This window comes from Hemicordylus capensis, chromosome 4, assembly GCF_027244095.1.
Source record: "Hemicordylus capensis ecotype Gifberg chromosome 4, rHemCap1.1.pri, whole genome shotgun sequence".
In the NCBI taxonomy this organism is placed as follows: domain Eukaryota; kingdom Metazoa; phylum Chordata; class Lepidosauria; order Squamata; family Cordylidae; genus Hemicordylus; species Hemicordylus capensis.
This window is the reverse complement of record NC_069660.1, coordinates 71,160,776-71,173,111: the sequence shown is the minus strand read 5'-3', so window position 1 is coordinate 71,173,111 and position 12,336 is coordinate 71,160,776. Positions and strand designations below refer to the sequence as shown.

Here is a 12,336-nt window from a genome sequence, read left to right as displayed (position 1 = left end):
TCGTATGTAGTACCTTCATGTTTGTGTTTAGATTCAATAAAGAAATATTGTTTTAAGCATCTCTCTCTGGCTGATGCTGACCAAGAATAGTAGAACATACAGGGGCTCTAATGGACTGAGTGAGTACTCTAAACCCACTTAACAAAAGAATCTTACAGTCCTGAAGATTGGAGGGGGAAAGGACCAAAGTGTTGATTTCCAGCATTTTTTTAACTTGCTGTGGCAATTTTTATTACAGCTCTTTGAAATTAGGCACATTTGTAGACCTCATCAAGTAGATTGTGCCTGCCAGGTTTCAAGTTATTAGCTCAACAGTGGTCATATATATAAGCAATGGAGGTCATATATATAAGCAATCGAGGCTTATAATGGTGGAGCTTTTGGTTTTTGTTGCTATTTGCCTTAACTAAAGGGGCACTCCATGTCCCTTTAATAATTTGGTACTTACTATCTTATATAGTTAGTTACTGCTAACTGGGCAAAGAGGCACCTTTTAAAGTGATGTCTTTTCGCGATGTAGTAAAGGTAAACTTGTGCCCTCGAGTCGGTGTCAACTCCTGGCGACCACAGAGCCATGTTTTCTTTGGTAGAATACAGGAGGGGTATACCATTGCCTCCTCCCATGCAGTAGGGGGAGCACATTTGTCCCTATTGTAAAGCTCCTTACTGGTGGCTATTGCTGGTGTCTCCCTTGTGTTTTGTTTCAAATTGTGAGCCCCTTATTCTTTTTGCTTTGTAAACTTTTTTGGTTGAAAAATAGTATATTGTGTAAATATTGTAATATTAAAAAATATATCAAAAAATAGCATTATAGTGCTAACTTACTAAGTAAACATTTTTCTGAAATGGCATGGAATCGTAATCGGAAATGTATCCGTGAAGGTACATCCAGGAACGAAAATCATCAGGCAGGGGGATAGGGCTCAGTCACCCTATTGCTTAGGCACTACACATGTTGAACAAAGGTATCTACACCTCGAGAAACTGCAGTACAGTTCAATTCTTTTTTTAAAAAAAGAGAGAGATTGGGGGATGGGTGTATATCTAGCACAACCTCTGTAGTTCACATGCACCCACAACTAAATTCCACACTATCTCTGTTTCTGTTCATGCCAGTCCACTTCACACCACAGCTAGCAAACATGGGGTCATTATGAGGGAAGAAATACAATTAAGTAAATTAAGTAAGCAGGACCTCATATTGCAGTTAGAATGTGCATTATTAATTAAATGTGTTTCTCAAAATTAAAAGTTCAAAATAAAATCTGAACAAATGACTAAATGATACAGAAACACAATAAGAAGCCCAACACAGGGTTTATCTTGCATGTTTTTATTTCTTAATTTGCTGACATGAGTTTAACCTGAAAAGGAATTGGGCTTGTTTATGGATAAGAGATGATTTTATGGCCAGTTGCAGCACTCACAGCTTACATCAAAGACTAGGCCAGTCTGGCAATTCTGCTCATAGGTGTTTCCATTCAGGCAGTGCCAGAAAGCATTTTTGTTATTGGCTACGGGATACAGACCATTGGCTTTACCAGCACAGAATCCACTGCCACCAGAACTGCCGCCACCACCAGAGCTGCCACTGCCACTTCCTCCACTACTGGGAGCTGCCGTGATTGGGGGATTGGGCTGGGCAGGAGCAGTACAGCCTGAAACAGAAGAGAGCATTACACACTTAAATATACGTGATTTACATCACACACATTCATTCTTTGTGCTTCATTACATAGTCCTTATTTATTTATAAAATCTTAATACCATCTTTTTATTCAAAGACTACACAGAGTGGTAGATGAAAAATGAAAATGTCCATACAATGTAGATATAGAAACAAAAAGCAGTAATGATCACTATAAAAGGCAGATAAAGCAAAACATTAAAGCGTTAAAAAGATAAAAAAAGTCAGAAGCCTCATAATTCTAGGACTTTTCTGTCCAGGTCACAATAAGTCTGCATTATATGGTTGCTTAGAACATGCAAATGTTCAGCTACATCTGGGAAATGGCCATTACTTTAAAAAAGCTCTTTGCTGCTGCTACTTACTGGTACTTTGCAGTCCAAGGGCATTCTTCAGAGTGGTGATCAGGGGATATTTGCCTTGGTTGCAGAAAGTTCCAGTGAAGTCATCCAAGTCAATGGCCCAAACCATGGCACCTCCAAAATTGTTCTGTTTTAGCCATTCAGCCTTTGAAGAAGGAACAAAATGTCAGCCCAGCAGGCTTTTCAGAAATAGAGAGATTTTGGCTCCCCAGAATAAATGCACACATTTGTGCAACTGAGTCTGACCATACCTTGATGTTGAAGCTCTTGATGTTGTCATATCCAACCCACACACTGCCTTGGTAAGCATAGGGGACATCCTGAGGACCATCCCAAGCTTGAGTGGCTCCATTCTTCAGGAAGGTGCAGATCTAAGAGGGAGGACACACAATTTCACTAGCTGAGACACATGAAATGGAGAAAAGGGAACCAGATGCCTGGGAGAAGCAACAAGTGGTTGGGGGGAAAATAAAAAACTTTTAAAGTAAAAAATATGGCAGGAAATTCAGTCCTTCATAGTTTATATCTGTGTGCAAGCTCTTACTTGTTTTTAAAAACATGATTGTTGACACATGCGAGAAGATTCCAGTGGTCTTTAATTACCTATTGCTAGAACTATTGTTCATTAATGGGTACAGCAAAAACAAGTTGCAAGACAAGATTCTAGGAGCTCTGCCTTGCTCCAGGACAGATTCTAGGGATCTGTCATTGCTATGAATTCAGTTTTCCTAAGTTGCCTCTAAAATAGAATGGTTACAGATTACCTGGACATTTATATTTATATATTATTTCTATGTTTGATCTAAGATCATAAACAAACAACTAACTAACTAATATATTATTTCTCCATCTTATTTATATATTATTTCTCTGTGTAAACCGCTCTGAGCCATTTTCGGAAGGGCGGTATAGAAATCGAATTAATAATAATAATAATAATAATAATAATAATAATAATAAATAATTTAGTTTGTGCTTCAGTTCAGTTCTTCTTCTTCCACCTAATGTTGCACTACACATTGTATTAGTTAAAAATAAAACCATACCCTACCAAGGGCATACAACCTACAAACAAGATAAACATACTTTTCAATTAAAAGTGGTAAAACTGAGAAATTATGTATTATTTCATCAGCACTATAGTAACATGGAACAGGAATTGAACAATGCAGCTGCATGTTATTTATATATTCTACCACCCATGTGACTATGTGGTGTCAGAAACACTGCACTGCATGGGTGAGGGAGATATATTCACACTTACTCCTTATTGTGTGTTGGGCAGCTGGTCAGGTGTTGATGATCCAAACCAGCCAAAGATAACTGCATGGTGATGACAATGAGGCGAGTCTCAGGATCAGGGAGAGGAGCCGTAATGGGGTTTGCAGGGAGAGCGGGCCTAGCCTGCTCTCCCCGTAGATGATTGGAAGGCAGCCTTGGGTGGCCAGATTGGCCGCCCACATGATCGCCGGCTCCATCACAGAGCCAATGGGGGCTGCAGGGATTGGGGGCCGTGCAGCCCCCGGAAGTTTCAGGACACCCCATATGAGCACGTGGGGCATCCTGGAGAGACCCCCGAGCCCGGGAGGCTACTTGTGTGTCCCACGTGCTGTGGCAACACACGAGCAAAAAGATGAGGTTAAAGGAGCGCTTGCTCCATTATCTTTGGCTAAGGGGATTGGTATTTAGGGTGGCTAGCTGCCGGGAGCCACACGGCTCCTGTTGCAGCACACGATCGCCCAGAAGTGGTCTAGGCTCCCTTAGCCTCCTTTTGGGCGATCGTGAGAATCGCCTCAATATCTCACTATTTGCCTTCATATCCTGCTTGTGGGCTTTCCATTGGCATCTGATTGATCTCCTTAGAAAGCAGGATGCTGGACTAGATTGGCCTTTGGATTGATCCAGCAGAACTCTTATGTTTACACCCAGACTCATGCATACAGACAACAGGTGATGCACACCTCATAGTAAGCCCAGAAGCCAGATTGTCTTGTATAAGGTCCAGCAGCTCCAGGCCCAGATGTGGGAGCACCAACAGCAGTATTGGATGGGTTACTGAGGACGAAGGTGTGTCCGTATGTTGGGAATCCGACAATGAGCTTCTCAGCTGGGGCACCATTGTTCTTCCAATAGTTCATGGCATAATCCTGTAAGAAAGACATAGGAGCTAGAGTTTCTCCAAGGAATTAGGAGTAAAAAAAATTAATTGAGTGATGATTCCAGTAATCCAGTTACTAGGATTCTTCTCTTCCTTATTAATCTTCTATCAGAGATTTTGGGTCAGCTTTATTTGTTTTGTTGAGGCAAGTTCAACAATTACCTATAATTTACCAAGTATCCAAAATATACTTACAACATTGAAGTAGATGTTGCTTCCAGTGTCAGCAGGACCTTTATACAGAGGGCTGTTCTCTCCAGTATAACCTTCCCAGGAACCATGGAAGTCATAGGTCATCACATGGAAATAGTCCAGGTACCTGTGTGGTGGTGGGGTTTGAGGAGAAGGGCAGCACAGTGTCATTCATTGTGATCAGTGTGCTATCTTGCTTGAGGAGGTGGCAATTGGAACAGTTATATTAATAGTATACATTTCTAGCATTCATTTTACATTCTGTCTAGAAAAAAACATGGCTTTTCTCTGTTCATTACTCACATATTGGCAAGCTTTTTAAATATTTATTGGCAAACTGTTAAGTCTGGGATGAAATAATCCATTGGGGTTGCAGTCCTATGCACACTTATTGGGAGAAAGTCCCATTGCACACAGTGGGACTTACTTCTGAATAAACATGCATAGGATTGCACTATTGGCCTGGTAGTTCTTAGAGCACTTCTATATTTAGAGCACTTGCAGATTGTAAAGGAAGCCTGAAACGTTTAATAGCAAGCACCTAGTTGAGATGTCTTGTTATGGCATCTGAGTTTGAAAGCTGCACACAGAATATTCAAATTAAAGTACATTTGCTTTACATAAGGGGTTACCCAAGGAACGAAGGCTTTAGACAGTATTAACATAGCTTTTGGGGCCCTGATGGAGCTTTTTCTCCCTGTTAGTGCAGTTGTGCCTTTGTTGGTTTCATGTTTGCCCTTGTCAAGGTAATCCTGATATCAAGTAACACCGCTCATCTATTTGCCTGTCCCATTTCTACAGAATAGGGGAGATTGTACTACTTGTACCACAGATTGTACCACAGACTAGGAGAAATTGTACCACCTCAGAATTACTACAGGCTCGGACTGACCCACAGGGCAACAGGGCATATTCCTGGTGCGCCCCATCCACGGGGCGTCCCTGCACCCTGCTGCACTCGGCAGCAGTGAATACACCCACCCTTAATTACCCATTTTGCTCAAAACCTGGCACCCTCCGCACATACATCCCACCGCCCTCTCAATGTTCCCATTCTGGCCCTGAATTACTTACACTTTACTTACTTACTTACTTATTTACATTTTATATCCCGCTCTTCCTCCAAGGAGCCCAGAGCGGTATACTACATACTTAAAGTTTCTACTCACAACAACCCTGTGAAGTAGGTTATGTTCAACTCTTGTACAATGAGTGTACAGTTTACACAGGTACAGATCTGTACAGAGGAACAGTTATTCACAGGTTGAACACAGGTTCAGCAGTACACTTTTAATCTGTACCATGCATTTAAAAGACCTTCATGCAGGTCCACTGTTAAAATGAACGCAAGTACGGTCATTCACACAAAAATGCATACAGACCTGTAAACTTGCACAACATAATGTCTGAATGGGGCTTTTGCCTTTCTCATATGCTGCAGTGTTCTGGGCACTTGCTTTCATTGACTCAGAGAGTTGGCCATAGGAAGGACAAGACTAGTATCCGAGCATACAGCTCCTTTGTGCTGGTAGTGCAGTGACTCTCTTCACTGAGAGAGTTACTCCATGATTGCCTCATGTCTTTCATTCCACACCAAGATTCATAAGGGTGGGGGGGATGTTGGAGGAAGCCCGTGGAGGGTGGTTTGCTGAGGGCCCCCTCAAATCTGGAGCTAACCCTGAACAAACCAAGTCCATCTCTATGTATTTCTCAAAGCAAAAGTGCTGCTTCATATGATGTATTGCTCTAACATACTCTCCAACATTTCACAAATGAAAATAGTGATAAACTTGAAATAATCAACTCTCCTACCAAGGATTACTGCCCAACCGCCCCCAACACACACTTATTACACATTGCTGAAGACTGGATTCTGCTTGCTATGTGCTGTGCATAGCAACATGCCTTAGAATTGTCCACCCATTTATGTGCAGGTGGACTAGAGACATGATGCATCCACCCCACCCCATTTGGACTTTCAATAGCTAGAGATTCTGAGGTGAGATCTGAATCCTGCGAAATGACAACTCTAGCAACTCACATAGGGGGAAAAAAGGAAGACATTCTCAAGAGGCAAAAACAGGGACAAACTAGGGCTGCTCCAGAGGGGGACATGGCAAGCATCTCACCGGGCAAGTGGCTCCCCCCTCCCACCCCACTTCTGTTTCAGGAATCTAATATGTGGGAAACAGCTTGCCCACCCATCCATGCACTTTCTATGCCGAATATTTATCTAGTACCATCACTGAGGACAAAATAGGGACAGTGAGGACAGATTCCAGAAAATAGGGACTGTCCCTGGTAAATAGGGACAGCTGGAGCCTATGCCCTCAGCTACTACAGGCCTGTCTCCAACCTTCTGTGGCTGGGCAAGGTAATTGAGAGGGTGGTGGCCTCCCAGCTCCAGACAGTTTTGGAGGAAACTGATTATCTAGACCCATTTCAGACTGGCTTTCGGGCTGGCTATGGGGTGGAGACTGCCTGGGTTGGCCTGATGGATGATCTCCAATTGGGAATTGACAGAGGAAGTATGACTCTTTTGATCCTTTTGGACCTCTCAGTGGCTTTTGATACTACCGACCATAGTATCCTTCTGGAGCGCCTGAAGGCATTGGGAGTGGGAGGCTCTGCTTTGCAGTGGTTCCGCTCCTACCTCTCACGCAGGTTCCAGACGGTGTCTCTTGTCGACTGCTCATCTTGAAAATCTGAACTTTTGTATGGTGTGCCTCAGAGCTCCATATTGTCTCCGATGTTGTTTAACATCTACATGAAACCGCTGGGAGAGATCATCAGGAGATTTGGTGCAGGGTGCAATCAGTATGCTGATGACACCCAAATCTATTTTTCCATGTCAGCATCATCAGGAGAGGGCATAACCTCTCTGAATGCCTGCCTGGAGTCAGTGATGGGTTGGATGAGGGATAACAAACTGAGACTGAATCCAAATAAGACAGAGGTACTCATTGTGCGGGGTCGGAACTCAAGAGACAATTTTGATCTGCCTGTTCTGGATAGGGTCACACTTTTCAAGAAGGAACAGGTACACAGTCTAGGGGTGCTTCTGGATCCAAGCCTCTCCCTAGTATCCCAGGTTGAGGCAGTGTCCAGAAGTGCTTTCTATCAACTTCAGCTGATATGTCAGCTGTGTCCGTTTCTTGAGATGAATAACCTCAAATGAGTGGTACATCCGCTGGTAACCTCCAGACTGGATTGCTGAAATGCGCTCTATGTGGGACTGCCCTTGTATGTAGTCCAGAAACTACAGTTGGTCCAAAATGCAGCAGCCAGGTTGGTCTCTGGGTCATCTCGGAGAGACCATATTACTCCTGTACTGAAGGAGCTACACTGGCTGACGATATGTTTCCGGGCAAAATACAAGGTGTTGGTTATAACCTATAAGGCCCTAAACAGCTTGGGCCCTGGATATTTAAGAGAACATCTTCTTCGACATGAACCCCACTGCCCATTGAGATCATCAGGAAAGGTCCGTCTGCATTTGCCACCAGCTTGTCTGTTGGCAACTCAGGGATGGGCCTTCTCCGCTGCTGCCCCGAAGCTTTGGAATGCACTTCCTGCTGAAATAAGAGCCTCCCCATCTCTGACAGCTTTTAAAAAATCTTTAAAGACGCATCTGTTCACCCAAGCTTTTAATTAATATTGTTTTAATGGTTTTAATGCTGTTTTAAAATATTGTTTTAAAAATTTTAAATTGTTGTAATGTTTTAAACTTTTTGTTTTTGTTTTAACTAATGTTTTACTTGTTCTGTTTATATTTTGTTGTGAACCGCCCAGAGATGTAGGTTTTGGGCAGTATAAAAATATGTTAAATAAATAAATGAAAAAATAAATAAGCAAGCAGCTGCCTAGGATCAGCCCATAAGGTACTGTAGTACTCACTGGCCAAGCTGAGGTATCTGGTAGCCTGACTCAATGTTGGAAAGTCCCCCAGCCACAGCAGCAGTGACCATGAGCCTGGGTCGGTTGGTTTGTTGGGCTTCCTGTTCAAAGGCTTCCCGCATTTCCTGTGAAGCAGAGGTAGTGCTGTACATCATTTCTGTATCACCATATGGCTTTCTTCTGCTCTCTGTATAAGTTATGCTTATTCTGTATACAGTACATAAACCCTGGTTTGTATTACTTCTTAGCTATGGCAAAGATGAAGCATAAACATGAACATTTTCCTGTTTTAAAGTGCTAAAGATTAGGCTTCTTCCCAATGGTCCTGGCATCCTCCCATCAATAAATCGTATTGTAATATTTATAATTAGAAAAATTAAGATACATTGGGGCTGTTCATATGACCGTGCATGTGGATGGGTGGAGGGAGGGAGGCAAGATTCAACCTACTTTCCCCCAGAAGACCACTGACAGCCTGGACAGTGTGCAAACCACGAGCTCACATGGCCGGCACTGCCGAGAGCAGCGCAGATGAATCTCCATGTTGCTCCTGGCAGTGCTGGTAATCAGAGGCCTGGACTCATTGTCCCGTCCTCCAGGAATCCCACAATGTGCACTGCATTGGGAGATTCCCCAAAAGATGGGCACTCTAGGTGGAAGCAGGCCGGCTTGCACACAAGCAGGTAGCCGGAGATAAGGGAGCGCTTACTCCCTTAACCTCAGTTAACAGCCAGGCTTAAAAGCCAGGCTAGGCGGTGCTGCCCCATCGGGATCAGCCCCAATCCCGGAATTTCTCATGCGCAGCCTAACTTGGGCTGGGTGTCCCTACTAGCCTGGGTTAGGCTGCACATGAGAACAGCCTCATTGCCTTTGGGGGGGGGGGGCAAAATTGTGGCTGAGTCTAAAGGGCTTGGGTATGCCCAGTGAGATTTTTGACTTTTTCTTGGAGCACCAGACTATTGCGCCTTATCACAAATTGCTTTTGAAAGTTCTTTCAGTTTAGTGGGAACTCAAAGGTGGTTTGCTACATGGCATGGGGCAAGGGAGCTGGAGCTGCTGTTTGAGAAGCACAGACTCAAGCTTCTCTTGGGCATGTGGAATTAGTTGTGTGGGTTTTCAGATCCCAGCCAGTATATTTTAAAGATTTTTTCTGTCTCAAAGATTTTTAACGTAATTGACTTGCATCTGACCTCTTGCAAAGTTTATTTATTTAGTAAGAGTTTACATTCTTATTAAACTCTTATTCAGTAAGAGTTTACAATCGCTTTCATTGCTTACCTGCAGAGGAGCTGAACCCTGATGCAGAAATAACTTGAGATCCATAGATCTAAGGATCCACATACATATTGCATCTACTGCTTTGCTTGCATTGTACAAGAGATGCAGTACTGCGGGGTCCCCAAGCTGTGGTACTCCGGAGTTTGCTGGACTACAGTTCCTATCACCCCCAGCCATAATTAATTGTAGCTGGGAATGATGGGAGTTTTAGTCCTGCAACATCTTGAGTATAGTGCACAAAACCGGTTTGCCTTGTTCAGTTTGAGCCCAAACCGGACTTGAACCGAACTAGGCATGTTTAGTTTTGTGCCCCCTGAACAGACCCCTGGCCTGGCTTGAATTTGAGCCAGTTCAGGGGTTCTATGGTTAAAAAAAATATTTAAGGACTCACCGCCAGGTCTGGGGGTTGTTGCCATGGCTGTGGGGGAAAATCTGCCATCTCTGCCTTCCTTCACACTTTAAAGGGCCATTTCAGCCTGTTTTAGGAGCATTCTGGCACTTCCTTCGGTGGCGACGGCCATTTTGGAGGCCGCCGCATATGCGCCCTGGCCCCCAGGCCATGCAAATGGCCAGGGTGCATGCACAGAGGCCTCCAAAATGACTGCCGCCAGAGGAAGGGACAGAACAGCTCAAAAAAGGACCTTTAAAGAGCAGGGGGAGGCTGGCGGGGGGAGAGGGAGATGGCAGTGACTCTCCTGCGGCCACGGCAGCACCCCTGGACCCAGCGGTGAGTCCTTTCATTTATTTTTTAAAAAAAACTTTGAACCTCCGAACCAACTCTGAGCCGGCTCGCACGGTTTGGCTCGAAATCAAGCTGAACCGGGCCCAGTCCGGCTCGAAGATGAGCCCTCAAGGCAGCTCAGTTTGATGGTGAACCGGTTTGACCTCGAGCTGGTTTGCACATCCCTACTGGAGTACTACAGCTTCAGAACCCCTGCAGTAGTGCAGTAATGCATTGGCAACAGACTACTGTTGCCAATGCATTAATATCTGCTGCAAATTTCTCACCATGTCACATTTACGTAACTGTTTTTGTTTTTGTATTTGTTGCTGCTGCTCTGTATTTTATGGTCCTATTGGGTATGTTTTTAAAACTTTTAATTAGATTTGTATTTTTGTATTCTAACTTAATATTTTTATTGTGTAACAGCTTTATGGTCTTATCTTGTTTTAAATGTTTTGCAAACCACCTTGAGATTGTTTTAATAAAAGGCGGTATAAAAATTTAATGATAAACAAATAAACAAACTGTAAAACCTTTATGCTTGTTGTTATGGCTATGACAAATATGATGATGAAGATGATAATGTAGTAATGAGCTTACCTTAACCAGAACAGTAAAGAGGGCTTTGTCTTGAGCAGTGCTGCCTCGAGAACCAGGGTATTCCCAGTCATAATCCAGCCCATCAAATTCATACTGTCGTAGGAATTTGATAACAGATTGGATGAAAGTCTGGCGGTTCGCAGAAGTGGCAACCATTGCATTGAATCTAGGCAAGAAACCAAAGAAGTGGAACATTAGGAGAATTGATTCTGTAATCACTACACAAATCCACTCCATTCAGTAATAGTAGACTATAATACTGAGAATGGAGAATATATCAGACTTAATAAAAAGTAGCAAAGAGCCAACCATTTCAATTCTTTACCCCAGAAAGGATCACCCAATCGCCATTCCCCACAAAGATGATGCCACACTGTTCTGATTCTGGTGTACCACAATAATTAATAAGGGATTTAGAGACAGGGGCCAAAGAGCATATCTAGAAGGCTCAGGTAAGTGTGTTAACCTGTATGCTGAAGGGGAAAAGAGAAAAACCTCCAACATTACCAGTCATTTCCTTTCAAATTCCAAATTATGGTGATGACTGAGCATTTGTGTCTGAATCAATGTCTTTCACTAAATCTTAGGAAAAAGTTATTAAAGCTTACGGTGCTGTTCCAAAATTCCAGCCCCCAATAGCCAGAAGTGTCTTTAGTTGTCCATTCCTGTAAAGAAAGAATGAAAAGAGAGTTGCTACAGTTCTGTACTGTTTGATTCTGCATCCCTAACCAGAATAGATGCTATTGAGCTTTTAAGTCTCTACTGTCCCATATCTCACACAATAAGGGTATTCACATGAGCAGCCTAACCCAAGATTAGGGCAGCCCAGCCTGGGTTAGGCTGTGCAGGTGAAGCAGCAGGAATGAGGTCGCTCCCAGCGCTACCCCACACCAAGCCCCTCTTCTAAACCAGGCATTTGCCAGTGATCATCTGGGCGATCACTGCTGGGTTAAATGGCTTTCCCTGGCCCACCACCATTTCTGACAGTAAGACAGGGGAAGGAGTGTCCGCGCTGAGTGTGGTGGCAGCTCTAACAAGAGCAGCCACTGCACTAATGCACCGGGGGGCACCCTGCGATATGAGAGGGGTGCTATCCCCACATGTGCATGATGCCACTGGTATTTTAACATCAGTATAGCTGCTCACAATATCTTTTTTTCTATTCTGTTCCCCTTTCCTAGAGCAGTGAGATGTCTAGGGTATTTTCCATTTCAGGAACCATTTGGGAAGCAACCTGAAGCTGTGTTCTGCAAACTCCAGTTTGAACCCTCAGCTTGTAGTGAGTTTCACTGCTCATACGCGAGGTTAGAGTTTGGGAGCATTATGAGTGAATGCCGAACTGGAAGCTGCATTTGATGTAACTGGAGTTGAGGGAGGAAGCTCCCCCCGCTGGGCATTATTGGCTGTGCGGGCTGTCCTTCAAGCAAGCCCACACTAC

General features: G+C 43.7%; 1 protein-coding gene across 3 annotated transcripts; it reads right to left on the bottom strand.

The window, feature by feature from the left end:
• Positions 1–1,317: 1,317 nt before the first annotated feature.
• LOC128323507 (acidic mammalian chitinase-like) lies at positions 1,318–12,255 on the bottom strand. 3 transcript variants are annotated; one of them, XM_053246768.1, is made up of 9 exons: positions 12,133–12,255; positions 11,507–11,563; positions 10,899–11,064; positions 8,297–8,421; positions 4,403–4,526; positions 4,011–4,196; positions 2,301–2,420; positions 2,053–2,194; positions 1,318–1,658 (listed from the first exon to the last, which is right to left on the bottom strand). In XM_053246768.1, the coding sequence occupies exons 3-9, from the start codon at positions 11,052–11,054 to the stop codon at positions 1,405–1,407; spliced, it is 1,107 nt and encodes a 368-aa protein (XP_053102743.1). In that variant the 5' UTR covers positions 11,055–11,064; positions 11,507–11,563; positions 12,133–12,255; the 3' UTR covers positions 1,318–1,404. The 3 variants fall into 3 exon arrangements, with proteins under 3 accessions (XP_053102743.1, XP_053102744.1, XP_053102745.1); XM_053246769.1 differs by lacking the exon at positions 12,133–12,255 and adding an exon at positions 12,045–12,093; XM_053246770.1 differs by lacking the exons at positions 10,899–11,064; positions 11,507–11,563; positions 12,133–12,255 and adding an exon at positions 9,966–10,100.
• Between the last annotated feature and the right edge of the window lie 81 nt (positions 12,256–12,336).